Raw genomic sequence first — 21,782 nt, forward strand, 5'->3', positions numbered from 1 at the left:
GCTGGGGTGCCTCCTTCGTGGACCCTTAGTCTCACGCCGTCCCCTGCCTGCCTATTAACTGCTGAGATGGCACAAAATGGAAGACAGAAATGCTGCAGTCTAGTCATCTCTGCCAGCCACTAGCTGTGTGATCTTGGGCAAGACACCTGGCTTTTCAGTTTCCTCATCTGTGAAATAAGCTCGTTGGAAGGAATTTGGAAGTGGTCTCTAGTGTGCTCTAACTCTTTCTTGTCTGTCGGTGGTCAGAATCCTGGGCTACTGTAATGTCATGGCCACACTCTAGAGGGAAGCAGGGACTAAAATGTGCTGGGAATTCCTGTACACTAGATCCTATATGGAAGTTTATTTTGCTTTGTTTCAGCAAATATTGGTGAAGTAGGTTGGTGGAGTGAATGCAGCTTATCTATTCAGTGGGCTCTTTCCCCTGGGCATGAGAGTTGTTTAATGTTTTTATTTCTCTAGATACTAGGAAAGCTCCCTTCGCATTGCACAGAGGGCCATGTGACCAGCCCATCACCCCTACAGGAGAGGACCCTGAACTTGCCTTTACAATCCTTCCGCCAGGACCACTTTCCTTATGTCTGCCTGAAATCTTTCTGGTTGAAACAAGCTCTCATTGTTTACTTTAGGCTGAAATGTTTCGTTTCACTCAAACTCCCTTTTCCTCGCAGGATTCCCCGTGAGTCTTGCCCGTAGCTGGGGAGCTAGAACTTACCACGAGGGATTCTGACCGTGAACCTCAGATAGAGCGAGGATCGTTCATGTTTTACCAAGGAATACGGCGAGCTCTTCACATCCCTTAGAGGAGCTCCATGTTTGGGAAATACCTGTTCTCTTTACTTGTGGAGTAAAGAGAGCTCAGGAGATGACTCCATGACAGCTCAGTAGGAGCTCAGGAGATGACTACATGACAACATTCAGTGCTTAGTTGTTGAGACCTACTATGCATCAGGAACTGTGTTAGAGGTTAGGGACACAATTAGCAAGATGTAGTACCTGTCCACATAAGAGACACAGAGACAGATGAGTCAATAAGCAATTACAATAAAGTATGACAAGTAATTAAGTTAGGGGTGAGCATATTAGCCAAGGGAACACAGCAGAGCGGTCCCTGCCTAGTCATGGACTATCTAGGGGAGCTCCCTGGAGGAGGTGGTACCACAGCATTATACTGAAGGACAGGTGAAGAAGATTTGTAAGTCAGACAGAGGAACTTCCTAGGGGCACAATAAAGATGGTGAACCGAAAGTAGTTCGATACAGTTAGAATATAGAGTGCAAGGGGAGGAAGGCCAAGGTATGAGGCTCAAGAGGTGGGTCCGAAAGAGGCTGCATGTTCAGGGGAACGACTTCCTCTTGAGGACAGCGGGAAGCCAGTGAAGGACTCCAAGGGGAATCCTTGTCTCGGACGGATAGTTTGACTGCTGTGTGGGTATGGATTGGAAGAGGGAGAGGACTGGCGTCTGGGACACTAGTTGGGAAGCTTCTGCCCTTGGATGAAAAGATGTCCAAGTGTTTCAGCACCATTTGTGTGGAAAACTTTCCCTTCTCCTTGAATTACGTTGGCACCTTTATGGAAAATCAATTGGCCATACATGTGTCCATCTGTTCCTGGACTCTATTCTGCTCCATTGGTCTATATACATATCTTTTTAATATACCGCACTGTTTTAATTACTGTACCTTTATATAGTAATTCTTGAAATAAGGTAGTTTGAACCATCCAAATTATTTCTTTTTCAAAATAGTTTTCACTATTCCAATTCTGTTACTTGTCCATATAAATTTTAAAATCAGGTTGCCTATTTCTGAAAAAAAAAAAAAAGTGCTGCAATTTTCAGCAGGATTGCATTGAATCTAGAGAAACATTTTGGGAAGAACTGCCCTCTTAACAATATTGAGTATATCTCTCCATTTATTTAGGTATTCTTAATTTATCTCACCAATACTGTGTATATCTTAGCATACAAATATTGTACATGGTTTTAAATTAGTTCCTAAATATTTTGTCTTTTAATATAATAGTAAATGAAACGTTAAAAATTTTCAATTTCTGAATTTTATTGCTAGTATATAAAAATGCCATTAACCTTTTAAATCCTGACTTTGTATTCTATGTCCTTACTAAACTCACATGTTAGTTCTATTAGTGTAAAAAATTGTTTTTGGAATTTTATATATTGATAACCATGTCATCTGTGAATAGAGACAATGTTATCTGTTTGTTTTTTGTAGATAGCATGTAAGAGATTTTGTTTTTTATCCAGTCTGAATATCTCTGGCTTTTAAATAGAGGGTTTAAACCATTTATATCTAATGTAATTACTAATACTCGGGTTTAAATCTACCATCTTGCTATTTGTTTTCTGTTTGTCTCATTGTTCTTTGTTCCTTTTGTTCTCTTTTCCTGCTTTCTTTTTTATTAACACTCTATTAGTTGTATATTTAGCTTCATTCTTATCTTATTAGCTTATCTCTTTTACCTGTTTTTGTAGTTCCTCTAGAATTTACGTTATTAATCTTCTAGGCTCTATACTGAATTCCATACATGTTCAACAAAGATTCTCCACTCTGGTTGGCTAAAATTCAAACACGTCCTTGCTCTTCACTGTCTGTGGGACCTGTTCAGCTAATAGCTTCCTCACCTTATTTGTGTGGCTTTGTGGAGTTTCACATCTCAGTATTTAACCATACAGTCAAGGAGGCTCCTATGTGGATTCTGGGATTCTTTTGCTACATAGCTCCCTGTTTTCTGGCACCCGCCACACAATATCCAGCTTCCTCAGCCTTCCTGTGCCTTCATTTTAGTCTGCCCAATGAACAGGACCAATGTGTTCTGCTTGGGTTTCTCCTACCTTCACCTTAGAAAACCCAGAGATTCGGTCTGTTGGGCTCCCGTGGCCAAGTGTGTTATAACCCACAGATGGCAGAGCCATCGGCACTCACATTCCTGATGTCTTCTGTGGCATACATAATCCACAGCATAATCCTTGGATTTCTAGGCTGGGGTTGGGAAGAAGTTTTTGCCTGGGACCAGGGGCTTCAAAATCCAGCGATAATTACTCCTATGTCCTTGTTTCAAAGAAGGTTGCTGTTATTTTAGTGTCAGGGAAGGATTTAAGGATACAGCCCCACAAAAGCAAATTTTTAAAACTCTGACCCTTGTTCCTATGTCCGTGATGTCAAAATAAAATTAGAAACAATCTTTTGCATGTAAGAGATACTCAGTAAATATTTGCTGAACTGAATATGGTTAGGACATGTTATGTAGCCCTACCTGTGCTAAGCCTAACTTTTAGCAAAGGTGACCTGACTTTTGTGAATGCTGAAGAATTCTAACAGTTCCTCAAGAGCAAGATTCAACATATTCTAGTTACTCTACACAATTCACACTCTTACATTTAAGAAACCTGCTGTGGTATGGAGGTATCTCAAAAAATTGGACATGAAACTACCCTATGACCCAGCAATTCCACTCTTGGGTATATATCCAGAAAAATCCAAAATGCTAATTCAAACAAAATATATGCACCCCTATGTTTATTGCAGCATTATTCATAATAGCCAAGACATGGAAACAACTAAAATGCCCATCAGTCGAGGACTGGATGAAGAAACTATGGTACATTTACACAATGGAGTATTACTTGGCCATAAAGAAGAAAGAAATCTTACCACTTGCAACGATATGGATGGAACTAGAGAACATTATGCTAAGTGAAATAAGTAATACAGAGAAAGACAAATACCATATGATCTTGCTTATATGTAGAATCTAAAGGACTGAATGAATGAGCAAACTAAACAGAAATAGTCTCAAAGATACAGAGGAAAAACTGCTGTTGCTTGTTAGGAGGGGGTGGGGATGAGGGAGAAGGTGAGTGGATTAGAAAGCACAGATTAGTAGTCACAATACTGCCACGGGGATATGAAAGACAGTTTGGGGAATATAATCAATAATGTTGTAAAGCTTTTGTAGGGCGTCAGGAAGGCACTTGTCTTATTAGGGAGACCACTTCATGGACGGTGTACTGTGCTGTACACCTAAAGCTGAAGCTGAATAATACTGAATGTCAACTATAATTTAATATATATAGTCATGGGATATGGAGTACAGCATAAGAAATAGAGTGAATAGAACTCTAACAGCTATTTACGATGTCAGAGGGGTAATAAATTGGGGGAGGGGGATTATCACTCTGTGAGGGGTGTTAATGTCTAACTATTACATTGTTTTGTACACCTGAAACTAATAAAAAAAAACAAGAAAGAAAACAACAACAAAAAAGTCTGCTGTTCTGGCCCCATCTGCGTGGAGTACAAAAGAAAGCTATATTTCATCAATACCCAAATTTGGATGCTGGATCAGCAACAAGTAGGCTGACTGACATTACACTACTGGCTCTCAGACCCTTTTTCACCTTTTCTTGAAGCAATAGCCAGGAAGCCTGCCCTCTGCAGGCTGTGTCCTGGCTTCCCTGTTTGCTGGTTTCCAGCTGGGTTTGGTGTTGAGGAACTAGAAATTGAGGGAGAAGTCAGGATGTTTTCCTCTCCTGTTTTGAGGAATGCAACAGCACCTTCCATTTTGTCAGTAGTTACAGCTCCCACCCATCGGGTCTACAGTGGCTGCAGCTCCTGCCAGGGGACTCCTCCACTCCCCACCCGCCAGCTCTGGGCTCCCGACTGTCCTCTTCCTTTGTTTCTTCACCTACATGAGCAGCAAGCAGTGGCTGCCTGTTTCTGCTAACCTCTGGGTGTCATCATTTCTTCCCTGGTTGGCTTCCCTGATGTTCCCACCATTTGAATATTCAATTTAGACTTCCTCTGTTTAAAAAATCAGCATGCCTTCTTTCTTCCTGACTGGCTCCTAGGTAGAGCTGTACCCTCAAAATGTCTCCTGCCATCTTGGGAACTCCTTAGGGCTGCTGTCTCGCACATGGTCATGACCAGCCCACTTACGAAAGGTCGGAGAATTAGGTAAGTGAACTTAGTTATCTGGCCCTTGTATGTTTTGTTCCTGTGGTCGCCTGACACGCCAGCCTACTGTGCTGCTGTTTTCTCTGACTAGATTTGTCACTCAGCTGGGCACAGCTATACCTGCTGAAAACAGTCAGTGACATTATCAGTACTGGCCTTGAGGAGAGGGGTGAAAGATGCTGTGACTCTGTTCCCCAGTTGGATGGACCTGTCAGCCTCCCAGAGCCGAGCAACTTTTCATAAGGACTTAAATACGAAGTTTGGGGCTCACAGGCTCTAAGAACAGTACAGAGAATAACTAAAAACTAGCAAAAGTGACTATGCATAGAGCTCAATTTCATTCATTGCACAGATATTTACTGAGCACCAGCTCCGTGCTAGGGAGCCTTTCTGGGTGCAGGGGTTACAGTGTTGAATGACGTAATATGTATAAAAACACACCAGCGAATAAATGAGTAAATAATGTTATTTCCGAGAGTGGCCAATTGTTCTGAAGAAATTAAAACAGGTGTGAGGTGGAAAGAGGCCCCAGTGGACAACGGGGCCTTACTTTGACTAGCGTGACTCAGCAGAGGAGACCTCTCTGAGGAGGTGACACTGCAGCAGAGACCCAGGCGGTGAGAAGGAGGGAGTCCCATGCCATTCTGGGAGAACCTCAGCTGGGATTCAAGCTTTGTGTGACTCAGATGCTCTCCTAGCTGAGAACTTGGCGAGGGACTAGTCATACTCTCTCAGCAGCAGGAGCCACGTGGAGGCCCACGGCACCACGGCCCGGCTGGGGTGGGGCCTGGCCCAGGACTGAGGGCAGGTTGTTGAAGATGACCCTGCTCACATGTCCCAATGACAAGAGGCACGGAGTTCACCAAATGCTCCAGGAGTCCGGTGAAGAGCCCTGATGGCCATTTTTGCATCTACTCTGTTTTCATGGGTGGTGAAGTCAGGATAAAAAGAGTTCCCAGCCCACTGTGGGCAGTTTTTCCTTGTTGCTTCACACTGGAGCCCCACCTTTTCAGGGAGGATTATGTACGAGTTTGACATTTTATTTCCATGCTATGTGAATACTTTTCTCATTACTTTGAGTCACGTTTTCCTTCGGAATCACAGAAACCTAACTGAACTTTGTCCTCTCTTTTGTTAAATCTCCTTTCAGAGTAACTTGGACTCCATTCAACACTTCTTTGTTTTTGTACCAATAATTATTATTCTTTCCTTCCACCAAAATGCTTTAAAACAATCCTGCCTTTTCTTAGACAGTAATTGATAATGAAGGGCTGGGACACCCCATTTTCCTACGGGGTAACTGACTTAGTATGGGAAAGAAGAAATTCCTCATTCCATCTTCCTATCTGCTGGTCCCTGAGACAAAACCCAGCAAGCGTGTCCCAGCAAGCGAAACCCAGGAGATGGAGCTACAAGGATGATGCTGATAATGGGCTTTTCTCTGAGAGAACAAATCTCACTCAGTTTCTTGAGGACTTGGGTACCATGTTTCACAGTTACTGTTCAGACCAGGCTTTCACAGGAAATAGGAGAGAGAGTAAGTTCAGTGGGGAAAATGTGCACCAATATCCAGAAAAGTGAGAAATAAGGAGGGGCAGGTTCTCACAGGAAGAATCTGTAATACAGATCAAGAAATATCACAGCGCATTCTCTTCATACATAGTGACCATCTGCAGTAATCCTCCTTTCTACCAGTATTTCTCATCACAGAATTTCTCATCATTTTACATACTAATTAGTTGATTGTCTTACTACTGGAAAGCAAGCTCCACGAGGGCAGAACTGGTCTGTTTTGTTCATAACGTCTACAACCGTGTCTTGCATGTTATAGCTACTCAATACGTATTTATTGCTGAATGAAATAGACTTTCATACAATTCTTGAACATTCAGAAGGCATCATAAAACCATGCAGAGGTCACTGCATCTCTAACACACTTGGGCTGGGTTAGCTGCCTGCTTTCACATGTTCTCCTAGGATTCTATGTTCTCTGCCTCTTATGTAACATGCTGTATTATGATTGCCATTTAACCCGTCTCCCTGTATTAGTGCCAAGCTGCTAAGTTTGTAACAAAGAGCAGAGTGACTTTGACCCAGGAGCGGACGAGTGCAGGAGGAGCAGCCCAGGTTAGATAGTAAACATGTGACAAGTGAGAGTCATGGGACTTACCTGGGCTTATTGTTGAGGAATTAAAGGGTAATGTAGGTAAAGCACTTAAAATATATGGTAAGAATTCACTATATATATGAAGTAACCAAAGTAGTGATGATGAGGAGGAGAGATAATCCACCCTCAGAACCATCACCTCTGACGCCCCAGATTCAGCAGCTTGTTATCCCTCTTAATGCAAAGTCAGAGGTGGTGAAATGGAGGCCCCACAAAGCCTTCCAAACCACTGCGGCTGTACCAGGACCTTCTTGGGCTGTTTGTATTCAATCCCACCTTTCTGTCACCTGGGTTTGACGTACATCTTCAGAAGCAAGGGTACTAAACCCAAGCACCGGTGATTTTCATCTTCCTCCCCCCATCTTCTCTTACAACACACACACACACACACACACACACACACACACACTCAGATTAGTAATCACAGCCTCTTGAAGCTGTGTCACTAAGCCCCTTGGGTCATTCTTTAAAAAAAAAAACACACCAACAAAACAACCTTTTGTTCATCCTCTCTCTTCTCTGTATTCCAGCTTGGGGGGGAGCTTATGCCAAAGGACGCCAGTGGGAAAATTATTTTAGAGACGGCGGACTTGCATGACACATGGGAGGTAAGTGCTGCTACTACCACCCAAAGGCACTGCAACAAGGTGGCTACCACTGGATGGGTGTCAGAAGACATGGATTCTCGTTCCATCTATGGTCTGTGCTCGGACACATCGTCAAACTCCTCTGTACCTCAGTATTCTCATCTGTAAAGCAAAGGACTTGAATGAGGTGACTGGGAGGTCTATTTTTATTTAATCTAAACTTCTGTGGTCCTAAAGAGAGGAAAGGTTGAGCCTATGAGCCCTAAATGGGGCATCTTCAGAAGCAAACCCCTGAGGAGTCAGAGCCCCACCCCAGGACAGAGAAGCTGCTGTCTGCTTAGCGGGAGGGCGGGCTGCAGAAGGAGCATGCAGCCTGCCCATCTGCAACCCACACCATGCACCTGTCTCACCATCCGAGGAAAGAGGAAGCTGGAAAACCTACTTGCAGGAAAACTGAGCATTCCCTTTTGCCCTTGATTATGACATCATTTCTTAAGGAACTGTGACATGCCTAATAGCAAAATAGGCACCATGGAAGAGAGCAGGGAGGCCAAAGAATTTCACAGCACCTTAATGTCTCTTTATTGTCCTGGGTGTGCATGTCACAGACTCAAGGGCACAAGATATGCATACACAGCAATAAAGTACATTAGGAAATAATATATCCAACTGAGAAAACAGTTTGGTTCAGTCAGTTGTTATATGTGCTAAAATGGATTTCCAGTTTTTAAAAAGCTCAATGTGAAAGGAAAGAGCCAAACTACACTAAAGGTTTGCCATATGTGTCCTTCCTCCCCAGGCCCTGGAGAAGTGTAAGGACGCAGGTCTGACCAAGGCCATTGGCGTGTCCAACTTCAATTCCAAGCATCTGGGGACGATCCTGAACAAGCCAGGGCTCAAGTACAAGCCCGTCTGCAACCGAGTGAACCTGTGCCCACTGGGGCTTCCCTGCTTTCTGCTCTCCACGCCCTCTTCCTTAGCTAACAGTTCCCAAGTTTCTAGCTTGATGCCAACTGTACAGATGACTGCTCTTTTTATTGCCATAAGAAATGCCATAGAAGGAACGGGTTGAGTGGAGTGGGAAGAGCATGATTTCCATTATTCAGAGGTGGCTTGAGGGTCCCAGGAGACATCCTAGTGGAGATGCAGGGTTGGTAGGTGGCAGTGTTGTTCAGAAAGGCGGTCAGGGCGAAATGTATAGATTTTGGAGTTTGGCTTCATGAGTGGCAATTTAAGTCACAGAAATGGACTGCCTCTCCTAGGAAAGTTCATAGAATGAGAAGGGAGAGGTCAGGAAAGTCAGCATTTAAGAGTCAGGCAAAGGGGCACTGGTTAGGAGACTGAATAGGAGTTGGCAGACACGGAGAGAGAAAATGAGGAGTGTGTGGTGTCAGGGAAGCCAAAGAGGGTTGAAAAGATTTGCGTGAGTCATGGGGTCGATTCTGCTGGGAGCAACCAGTCCAACCAAGGATGGAAAAGGTATGGGATTTCATGAGAGGGAGCTGATGGGGAATCTCTCCGTGGCAGTTAGAGTGGTGAAGGGACAAGCCAGAGAAAAAGCAAAGCCCTGGAAAGTGAGGAAGTGGATAAATCAGAATTAAAAGAAATACTTTAAAAAAATAACAATGTTGCTAATTTTTAATCACTGGGATCTTATGACATTGTATAGCCCTTTTGTAAAATGGTTTGAAAATTATGCAAGAAACCATTCAAATATTTATACTCTTCACAGGAGTTGTAATTCAAAATATGTTAAAGTATGTCCCTTCGTCCTCCCCACTTTCCCTCCCTTTCTTTCTCTCTCTCAATTTATTTGTGAAAGAAACTAGGCCTTTAAAAACAAAGAAACAAAGAAACACTTTTCCACGATTGGTTTTACTGATCCATTCCTACGATGTTCTTATTTCAATATCAAATCTAGATAGGATTAGCTGCTTTGGTAAACCATCGGGACACCCCAGCACCTTTGTGGCTCTCATAGCCCTGGCTTGACTCTGGCAGTGAGTTTTCTCTTTGTTGAACTAAAATCGCTTGTTTATATGTCAGTGTGCTCTCTAGACTATGAGACCCAAATGTAGTGTGACTCACTGTGGGTCATCCTTTAGCACCTTTTCCCGAGCAGAGATCCTGGCAGGTAGGAAGCTAGATATAGGTTTATGGATGGACTGAATTAGCAAATGAACAAGTAACCCCCCGCACCCCCTGCCAACTGAACTCTCACTCACATGTCTCCAGGTCCTTAGATCAATCAGTGGTCCTCAACTTAGGTTGTTGTAAACCTCATGAGAAATTGTGTAAAGTATCCCATTTTAAGATGACAGCTAAATTTCATCATGAGTTTAACATTTACAAAAGGTGACATTTAAAGCATGTTATTTATAATATATTTGCTCCAAATCCTTGAAACGATAGATTTAGTTCATTCGATTTATGGAAATATCTAACAGACGACTCTAAAGCTCATTGTTAAAGCAATCAGAAAAAAAAAATCTCATTTTATTTTTTAATTTAACTCAATATGTTAATAGATGTCCCCCTGACAACCAAACCACTTAAGGAGTATATTTTTAAGATGAATGACAGATGAATGGATAGATGATAGGTAGATAAATAGATAGATGGTAGAAGATAGCTATAGATAGATGATATAGATAGATGATATAGATAGATAGATGATAGTTAGATGATAGATTGAGGCACTGAGTTTTCCATGAAATTGTCCCCTGGGTGAAATAATGTACTTCCCGCTTTAATATTTCTCACCAAAGAGCTGTCTGCTTTGCTATTAGTAGACTCTTCATTAGGGGCTATGGATCGCCAAATAAAACACAAATCTGGATTTAAGTAAGAGAGACTTAATCCAAAAGGGAGAATTCCCTGAATGTTGGGTCTACAAGTGTCTCTAAGATCAATCGGAGAGGTTTTTCTTTTACAGGGAAGAGTAAACACAACTAGAGAGAGAATGGTGTTTGGAGGTTGGCATGAGCAGTTGTGCAGCTGAATGCTTTTTCCTCAGGTCAATAGCTTCTTGGAGGGCCCTTTGCAGGCGTAAGCTCTTCCTTCTAAAGCTCAAGGTTGCGTTCAATTCAGGAGGTGCTGTGGAAGTGAAAACCTGACTAAAGCTTGATCCAGTCAGCAGGTACTTTGTCCAGATTGTCCAACTATCTCGCTTGTTTAGGAAAAGAAGGTGGGGGGGATTTGTTTTCTCTTCTCTTGCAAAAAGTTCACTTAGGAAGATTTGGGATTGAGTTGTAAGCCTTTGTTTTGTGAAGCGGAACAAAGGAGGAGACAGAGTAGGAAAGGAGAGGCAGAGAACCCAGGAGCAGCGTCCTCAGGCTGGTGCCCCTGGAAGGCATAGCAGGGGACGCTTCCCACGTGCTCTTCTTGTCTCTGCCCAGTGGGAAAGTCCTCATGTTCCCAGGAGAAGCCAGCTGCCCTGGGGGAGAGTTTAACATGATTCCTTCCTTTCAGATTTTTGACTTTGAATTGACTCCAGAAGACATGAAAGCAATTGACAGCCTCAACAGAAATTTCCTACTTTTTAAATTCCAGTTGTAAGTGACCTGTAGCTTATTTTTCCCAGATTGTTTCTGTAGCATGTAGGTTCGCAGAGAAACTAAGCTTAGCTAAATTAAGAAGACAGGCCTTATTTCCGGTATAGAAGTAACACAGGAGCTTCCTGGAGACCTCAGACTAGAGGTTTACTCCAGGGCTCAGTCTCTGACCCAACAGAAAAGTGAGTGGAGCCGGGACACAAACCATAGTAAAATGGGCAAAGTTTGCCTCATGGTGAATTCATGACTTTTAGGCCCTAATCCCTGTGCCTTCCACTCAGGGCTGACTTACCCATTCGACACGGAAAGCACAGTACCTACGACCCACTCACTATACTTTTAGGGGTGCTAATCTAAAAATAAAAGCTTTTCAAAAGGAGAGGCAACATGCATTTACTGAGATCAATAAGAAAAGCTATTCAGAAAACACAGATTCAGGCAGAAGCCCAAATAGTGTTCTGATGAGGAGACTAAGGCAATGGATACTTATGAGAAATGGAGGGGGGACAGTGACATCCACAGAAGGAAGGCACTGCTATCGGTGCGGGTAACATAACATGGTGATGCTAATCCTAAAGTGTTTTTAATGTTTCGTCCAGTAGTCATCAGCTTAATAGTCCTAACATCCACTGTCTTGTTATGTTAGCAGACAGTCCTTTGGGACACAAGGTGGCTTAGGCCCATTCCACAGGTTGCTTTGTCCTGTTTTAACGTCCCAAAGGACTGAGGCATCAGATGTGCCAGGCAGTTCCTCTGAGGTAGCAGGTCTGGCCTCATTTTAAAGTGGCTCCTTTTATACTCTTGTTTACAATGGGCCGGTGAAAATGTTTCATCTTTAATTCTTTTTGAAATCAGGAGAAAACATAGTTGTTTAATAATGACTAGTAATAATGAATCCAGCCTGGACTCTGTTAATTTTTATTCTAACAGTTGTCATAACTTCAATATTGTTTATGGAGGAGGGGCCCATGAAGACTAGTGCACGAAGGTGGGGGAAAGTCGTAAGGTGACCATGCTTCCAGCTCCTCCTCCTGTGTCAGTGGCATTTCCCCCTAGTGGGCATTGCTTTCCCAAGACACCATCTATTTCTTCCAAATTTTTCTCTCCGTTGGCCTTTTTGGTTGTTATTATCACAAATCCCATTTCCTCAGTGGTGGAACGTCACCAAACTGAATTGTAAATGGGTCCTGAAATTAATTGACCCTAAAGTTAGTGACTGATGTTTCCCCAGTGGCACATACACCCACATAAGATCCTCTGGGTTTCTCTGGTTTCTCGAGTCAAGACTTACTCAGTGTCACCTTTGTCCATTAGGAGGCTAGCCTCTGGGAGCCCCTAATTCCTTGACTCTGTCTCACCCACCAACATAGCTGATTGTTCAGTTACTGGGAGGGTCTCAGGGTTGAAGAGAAGGAAGACTAATCAAACTGAGAAAAGTTTGGGAGTTGGGAGATCAGGGAATAAAATTTAGTTACAGAATAAAGAGCAATATGAGAATAATGGGCATACCAGAAGGAGAAGAAAGAGAGAAGGGAACAGAGAATATATTCAAGCAAATTGTTGATGTTTGTTGATGAGAACTTCCCAAACTTGTGGACAGAACTGGATCCTCAAATCCAAGAAGCAAATAGAACACCCAATTACCTCAATCCCAACAGGCCTTCTCCAAGGCACATTGTATTGAAGCTGTCTAAAATCAACGACAAAGAAAGAATCCTCAAGGCAGCCAGGGAAAAGAAGACTGTAACCTACAAAGGAAAGCCCGTTAGATTATCATCAGATTTTTCAGCAGAAACTCTACAAGCCAGGAGGGAGTGGAACCAATTATTCGAACTATTGAAAGAGAGAAATTGTGAGCCAAGAATAATATATCCAGCAAAGATAGCCTTCAGATATGGAGGAATAAAGACCAGTTCAGACATATAGAAGCTGAGGCAATTTTCTAATACACGACCTGCACTACAAAAAAATGCTAAAGGAGGCTATTCGACCACCGTCAACAGGAACAATTTGTGGCAACCAAAACATAAAAAGGGGGAGAGTAAACGCCTGAACCAGAATATGGGAATGGAGAAAGTAAGCGTGATGAAGAAAATGGAATACTCTAAATATCAAACTTTCTTTTACATAAACTTAAGGGTAACCACTCAAAAAAAATTGAGAACTGAAATATACACTATAATAAAAGAAGAAACAGAGGGAAATATCACAGAATACCACCATACAGAAATAATGGACAACAACAAAAAGGCAAAGAAACAATGGAGACACAGCCTTACCAGAAAACTAAAGACAGAATGACAGGAAATCCTCACATATCAATAATCACCCTAAATGTAAATGGACTGAACTCACCACTAAAAAGGGACAGAGTAGCAGATTGGATCAAAGAACTAAACCCAACCATATGCTGTCTCCAAGAGACACATCTCAGCTACAAGGACAAGCATCGACTCAAAGTTAAAGGGTGGAAATTGACACTCCAAGCAAATGGCACCCAGAGAAAATCAGGTGTAGCCATACTGATATCAGATGAAATAGACTTCAGGGTGAAAAAGATAACAAGGGACAAAAATGGACATTTCATAATGGTAAAGGGGACTATACAACAAGAAGACATAAAAGTCATCAATATTTATGCCCCCAATCAGGGAGCACCAAAATGTACCAAGCAACTGCTAACAGAACCAAAGGGAGAAATTGACCAAAACACAATAATAATAGGGGACTTAAATACATCATTGACAGCTATGGATAGATCATCCAAACAGAAAATAAATAACAAAATAGCAGCCCTAAATGACACATTAGATGAAATGGACATAATTGACATATATAGAGCACTTCATCCTAAAACATCAGACTATACATTCTTTTCGAGTGTACATGGAACATTCTCAAGGATAGACCATGTATTGGGACACAAAATCAGCCTCAGCAAATTTAAGAAGATTGAAGTCATACCGAGCATATTCTCTGATCACAAGGCTTTGAAATTGGATGTCAACTGCAAAACGAAAGCAGGAAAAAACACAAATACATGGAGATTCAATAATATACTTTTAAAGAATGACCCGGTCAAAAAACAAATTAGAGGAGAGATCAAAAGATATATAGAAACAAATGACAATAAAAATACATCCTACCAAAATTTTGGGGATGCAGAGAAAGCAGTTTTATGAGGGAGATTTATATCATTACAGGCCTATCTCAAGAAACAAGAAAAATCCCAAATAAATAACTTCACATTACACCTTAAAGAACTAGAAAAAGAAGAACAAATGAAACCCAAGGTCAACAGAAGAAAGGAAATAACAAAAATCAGAGCAGAACTAAATGAAATAGAGAACAAAAAGACAATAGAAAAAAATTAATGTGACAAAGAACTGGTTCTTTGAAAAGATTAACAAAATTGACAAACCCTTGTCTAGACTCACTAAGATAAAAAGAAAGAAGACACTAATTAACAAGATCAGAAATGAAAAAGGGCAAGTTATCACGGACACCACAAAAATACAAAGGATCATGCAAGAATGCTATGAAGGACTATATGCCACCAAATTCAATAACCTAGAAGAAATGGACAAGTTCTTAGAAACATATAGCTTCCAAGGCTAAACCATGAAGAACTGGAAAATCTAAACAGACCGATCACCAATAACAAAATTGAATCAGTCATCCAAAACCTTCCCAAAAGCAAATGTCTGGGACCAGATGGCTTCACTAGTGAATTCTACCAAACCTTCAAAGAGGGTCTAATACCAATCCTGTTCAAACTCTTCCAAAAAATTGAAGAAGAGACAATACTCCCTAACTCATTTTATGAGGTCAACATTACCCTGATACCAAAACCTGGTAAGGATAACACAAAAAAAGAAAACTACAGACCGATATCTCTGATGAATACAGATACAGAAATCCTAAACAAAATTCTAGCAAATCTAATACAAAAATGCATTAAAAAGATTATTCATCACGACCAAGTGGGGTTCATCCCCGGGGCACAAGGATGGTTCAACATCCGCAAATCTATCAATGTGATACATAACATAAACAAAATAAAGGACAAAAATCACATGATTATATCAATTGATGCAGAAAAAACATTTGACAAAATATAACATTTATTTACTATTAAAACACTTAATAAAATAGGTATAGAAGGAAAATACCTTAACATAATAAAGGCCATCTATGACAAGCCCTCAGCTAATCTCAATTAATGGTGAAAAACTGAAGCCCTTTGCTCTACGTTCAGGAACACGACAGGGCTGTCCCCTATCACCTCTGCTTTTCAACATAGTGTTGGAAGTCCTTGCCAGAGCAATCAGGCAAGAGAAAGAAATAAAAGGCATCCAAATTGGGAATTATCACTCTCTGCAGATGAAATGATGCTATATATAGAAAACCCTAAAGACTCAAACAAAAAGCTATTAGAAACAATCAACGAATACAGTAAAGTTGCTGGATACAAAATCAACGTAGAAAAGTCCATTGCATTCCTATATACTAACAATGAAATCTCAGAAAAAGAAATACAAAAAACAATTCTGTTTGCAATTGCAGCAAAAAGAATAAAATACCTAGGAATAAACTTAACCAAGGATGTGAAGGACCTATATGCTGAAAACTACAAGACATTTTTAAAAGAAATTGAAGAAGACAAAAGAAATGGAGAGACATTCCGTGCTCATGGATTGGAAGAATCAACATAGTTAAAATGGCCATATTACCCAAAGCAATATACAGATTTAATGCAATCCCCATCAAAATCCCAACGGCATTTTTTAAAGAAATAGAACAAAAAATCATCAGATTTGTTTGGAACCACAAAAGACCCTGAATAACCAAAGCAATCTTCAGAAAAAAGAACAATACTGGAGGTATCACACTCCCTGACTTTAGCTTGTACTACATGACTACTATAATCAGAACAGCACAGTATTGGCAGAAAAACAGATACATAGACCAATGGAATAGAATTGAGAACCCAGAAATAAAACCACATAAATATGGACAGATAATTTTGACAAAGAAGCTAAAAACATACAATGGAGGAAAGACAGCCTCTTCAATAAATGGTGCTGGGAGAATTAGATAGTCACGTGCAAAAGAATGAAACTGGACTGCTATCTGTCACCATGTACCAAAATTAATTCAAAATGGATCAAAGACTTAAGCATAAAACCTGACACAATAAACTGCATAGAAGAAATCATAGGTACTATACTTATGGAACTTGGGATGAAAGAGCATTTTATGAATTTGACTCCAAAGGCAAGGGAAGTAAAAGCTAAAATAAATGAATGGGACTATATGAAACTTAAAAGCTTCTGCACAGCAAAAGAAACCATCGACAAAATAAAGAGGCAACCAACTGAATGGGGTTGGTTGCAAACAGTGCCTCCGATAAGGGACTAATATGCAAAATATACAAGAAACTCATGAAGCTCAACAACAACAAAACAAACAACCCAATTGAAAAATGGGCAGAGGACCTGAAGGGACATTTCTCCAAAGAGGACATACAAATGGCAAATAGACATATGAAAAAATGCTCAACATCACTAATCATCAGAGAAATGCAAATAAAAACCACAATGAGCTATCACCTCACCCCAGTCAGAGTGGCTGTCATCAACAAGACAAATAATAACAAGTGTTGGAGAGGCTGTGGAGAAAAAGGAACCCTCATACACTGTTGGTGGGAATGCAGACTGGTGCAGCCGTTATGGAAGGCAGTGTGGAGATTCCCCCAAAAATTACGAATAGAATTACCATATGACCCAGCAATCCCTCTCCTGGGTATCTACCCAAAATATCTGAAAATACTTATATGTAAAGACACGTGTGCTCCAATGTTCATTGCAGCTTTGTTTATGGTGGCCAAGACATGGAAACAACCAAAATGTCCTTTGATAGATGAATGGATAAAGAAGTTGTGGTATAGATACAAAATGGAATACTATTTGGCGGTAAGAAATGATGATATAGGAACATTTGTGACAACATAGATGGATCTTGAGAGTATAATGCTAAGCGAAATAAGTCAGACAGAAAAAGCAGAGAATCATATGATTTCACTGATATGTGGTATATAAACCCAAACAACAAAAGAACAAGATAAACAAATGAGAAACAAAAACTCATAGGCACAGACAATAGTTTAGTGGTTACCAGAGGGTAAGGGGGTTGGGGGTAGTAGATGAGTGTAAGGGGGATCAATTATATGGTGACGGAAGGAGAACTGACTCTGGGTGGTGAACACACAATGGGATATAGATGATGTAATACAGAATTGTACACCTGAAATCTACGTAATTTTACTAACAATTGTCACCCCAATAAATTAAAAAAAAAAATTTCCCTCCCTTCTTCCACTTCCCCCATCCCCACTCCGTTTCAAGTCGTTGTCTCTCAGTCTAGTTGTGTAGAACACAGCTCCATGGCCCATGCTGGTATTATGAGCCTTGTGTTACCCCAGGTGTGGCAGTCATTTGCTAGTCAGCTCATGGTAGCTCTCTACGGCTGCCAGCCACTCACGCCGGCTGCTCATAGCAGCACACGGTAGCCCATGGCAGCACTCAGCAGCCAGGGGCAGCTTATGCCAAATTCCAGTTGCTCACAGCAGTACATCTCCAGGGAAAGCTGCTGTTCACAGTCTAAGCTGTAGAGGGCACAGCTAACTGTCCCATGTGGGAATCGAACCTGCTAACTCGGAGTTAGGAGCACGGCGCTCCAACCACCTGAGTCACTGGGCCAGCCCAAGAAAATATTTAATGTAGTATATATTATCTGAACATGGAAAGGGATGCCATTTACTAATATACTTTATTCCAGATATCAATGATAATCTAATTTGAATTCCTATATTGTGGCAACATACCTTCTTTTAGTTCTCTAGTAATATTTTTTCCAACTCCTGCTGCATCTGAAATAAATCAAATATTATTTATAGTATTTAAGTTAAATAGAGACATTATTGTAGGAATGATATATATCTTATGAAATGTGGCCTTTAAATACTACTTTTAGAGACTAGACCTACCTTGGGGATTGTGTAAATACAAAATAAATCACATAAATAAAATAAAATAAATTTCTACTTATTTTAATTTTAGATAATAGAGAACATATATATATATATGTGATGCTATTTAGATTAATCAGATAAAAAGTTCAATTGATATTGGTCTAGTGAATACAAATAATTTCAGGGGGATCATGTTTGATCTGATTGGTACGAAGAAATTTAGAAAGTCAAGTTATATTTTATACTAATGCATTACTTTGCAATTCTTAGAAAAACCACCTTTATAAAAGTTTACTCAGTTTTTTGTGTTTTTTTTTTATTTTAATGGATTTTTCCTTAAAATGAGCTTTCCTTTCTTGTACTTTTAGAAAATTAAAATCTTAAGGTATGTTCTAAGCTATTAATTTTTTCAGCACAGAACCATAAAATGATGAAAGTGGTACTGTCATGTCATGTGAAAATTCTACTGGGAAAAACAGTAAGCAAAAATATTTTGTTATCTGTATTATGACTGAAGCATTTCTTTATACATATGGAAACAAAGATTTTAGAAAATCTGTTTGAAGAAAGGAAAAATGTGGCCTACAGCCAGTTTGCAAACTTAGTTTCTGATTCATGCCTTTAGAAACAACAAAATTAGAGAATTAGAAACAACAAAAACAGTATATAATTCTTTAATTTTAACTTTGTTTCCTTTCTATAAATTAGGGCCAATTTTTTAAATATCCAAGTAATTGCAGTTATAGTCTACTTAATTATGAAATGTGTAGGAATATTTCAAACTGTATTACAAGTGTCCTATCTAGAATGTTCTTATTTAAATCTTTCTTATAAAAGTTATCCACTCTCTAAAGTCCTGAAACAGGGCTTAAAATACTAGGTTGGTGCAAAAGTCATTGAGGCTTTTGTAATTAGTTTTAATGTGTTAAATCACAATGACTTATGCACCAACCTAATAGTATACTGAACATAATAAACACTGTGGTGACAATAAGGTGATATCCAATGCTTTTCAAATTTTAGGTGTTTGAAGACAAATTTGTTGGTGATCATGTTTTCCAATATTTTCAGAGACTGTTTTCCATAATACTTTTTAGACAACAGCATGATTGGCAGAACTTATAAAATGAATAATGTGACAACAACATTACCAGACAGGCCTTATAAAATCAATAACTCAATACCAGATGAAAGGAGAGACCTTTCATGAAACAGTTTTATGTTACCATTAATCAACAATATAAAATGTAAATCACATTTTTATATGACTTGAATTAAGGAATTACCTATGTGACATTATCATCTTTCCCCTCCAAATACTCTTTTCCTAAACGTTTATTTCCATGATTTTTCTGTTTATTTCTATGTGAGAACTGTGTTCAGATGATGGAAGTAGCTTGAAGTCCAACATTAATAAGGATAATACATCTGCAATATTATTTATACTTTTCCATTGACAAAAAATATAGAAAGGTGAGAAGAATTGGGTGGTGGGATCCAAGATGGCAAAGTAGATAAATGCTGTGATTGCCTCATTCCATGAACACATCAAAATAACAATTAAATTACAGAACAATCTACCTGGAGAACCATCTGAAGTCTAGCTGAACAGATGTTTTATAACTAAGGATATAAAGAAGATCGTGGTCTCCTACCACGCTGAGACTGGTAGGAGAGGTGGAGAAGTGAAATGGGCTGGCCCCAAACCTTCATGTGGAGGATGAAACTTGGGAGAGATATCTTGGCCACAGAGGAGCTAGGGAACCCAATCTCAATGCAGGCTTCCCAGCCAGGAGTACTGGTACTGGGAAGAGGAGCACCCACAACATCTGGCTGTGAAGAACAGTGGGGATTCTAAATGTCCAGGTGGGATGGAAGGCTGCAGGAAATTCAGATGTCCCCTTAAAGGGCCCAAGCACAGACTCGCTTGCAGGCACTCACCCTGGGCTCTAGAGGAGGAACAGCGATTCACAGGGGCCTCAGAGACATACAGGAAAGATTGGATTGTGTGGTGTCAGGGTGAGGACTAGAGGGACAGTTGCCATATTCCCTGTGTGGGATCCTTCTGCCATGCAGCCGGCAGGTGAGGGCCATTTTTCCTGTGTTGAGCACACCCATGGCCAAATCTGAATCTGAGTGGTCTGGTGAACTCTGCTTACCCCATCGTGGTGACTCACTGAGACCCCACCACACCCACTCCATACTGCACAATGCTTTATCAGTGGCTAAACCTTGTGGGAGCAGTTGGCAGCAGGCCTCGGAGTATCCTGGCTTTTTGTGGTGCTACCCCAGCCCGATACTGGTTGCTGTGGTCCACAGTTCACAGTGTGGACTCTCCCACGTGCCTCCAGGTACAGCCCAGGAAGAGACCAACCACGGATTGCTCTGTAGCTCCTACCAGGTAGCCCCCAGCCAGTCACAGGGAGTGGTTGACCTGGGCCTGGCCCAGAGTCCCCCCGCCAAGAGGTCCCAGAACCAACATACTTGAAGATTGGCTTCACATCACAGCAGACCACCACCCAATTAGTCCCACATGTATCACACACAAAGGGAAGTCTCAACAGGCACCAGAGCCATTTGGGGAAATCCCACTCTATGTGGTAAGCCCCCTGTACAGCAGCACGTAAACTATGGATGTAGCCAAATCCCACAGCCAGTCAGGCTTATGGTCAATCCCACACACTGACATGCCAATAGCAATCAAGGCTCAAATATAACAGGAGGGCACACACAACCCACATAAGGGACACTCCTGGAGTAACCAGCACAGGTGATCAGGGACTGCCAGGGCCCCACAGAGCACCTACCACATAAGGCTACCTGGCATGACTGGGAGACCTGACAGTCTATCTAATACATAGAAACAAACACAGAGAGGCAGCCAACATGAGGAAACAAAGAAATACATCCCTAATAAAGGAACAGGAGAAAACTCCACAAAAAGAACTAAACGAAATTGAAGCAAGCAATCTGCCAGAGACAGAGTTCAAAACAATGGCTATAAGGATGCTCAAGGAACTTAGTGAGAACTTCAAATAGCAAGCATTAAAAAAATGATATAGGGCCGGCCCGGTAGCTCAGCCGGTTAGAGCTCCCTGCTCCTAACTCGGAACGCTGCCGGTTTGATTCCCACATGGGCCAGTGGGCTCTCAAACAGAAGGTTGCCAGTTCAATTCCTCGAGTCCCGCAAGGGATGGTGGGCTCCGCCTCCTGCAACTAAGATTGAATACGGCACCTTGAGCTGATCTGCCGCTGAGCTCCCGAATGGCTCAGTTCATTGGAGAGCATCCTCTCAACCACAAGGTTGTCGGTTACGACTCCCACAAGGGATGGTGGGCTGCACCCCCTGCAACTGGCAATGGCAACTGGACCTGGAGCTGAGCTGCGCCCTTCACAACTAAGACTGAAAGGACAACATCTTAAAGCTGAATGGCACCCTCCACAACTAAGATTGAAAGGACAACA

The 21,782-nt window shown here is 41.1% G+C and overlaps 1 protein-coding gene across 1 annotated transcript in view; it reads left to right on the plus strand.

Moving 5' to 3' along the window:
- The window catches only part of LOC308496052 (aldo-keto reductase family 1 member C15-like), a gene marked incomplete at its 5' end in the record, with an annotated part of 236,040 nt that overhangs the window by 12,857 nt on the left and 201,401 nt on the right, over positions 1-21,782 (plus strand). The window contains 2 exons of the mRNA XM_081044654.1: positions 7,674-7,751; positions 8,530-8,652. Of these exons, the coding sequence (XP_080900780.1) occupies positions 7,674-7,751; positions 8,530-8,652 (201 nt within the window). The remainder of the gene's footprint in view (positions 1-7,673; positions 7,752-8,529; positions 8,653-21,782) is intronic.

This window comes from Rhinolophus hipposideros, assembly GCF_964194185.1.
Source record: "Rhinolophus hipposideros genome assembly, chromosome: 1".
NCBI lineage: Eukaryota > Metazoa > Chordata > Mammalia > Chiroptera > Rhinolophidae > Rhinolophus > Rhinolophus hipposideros.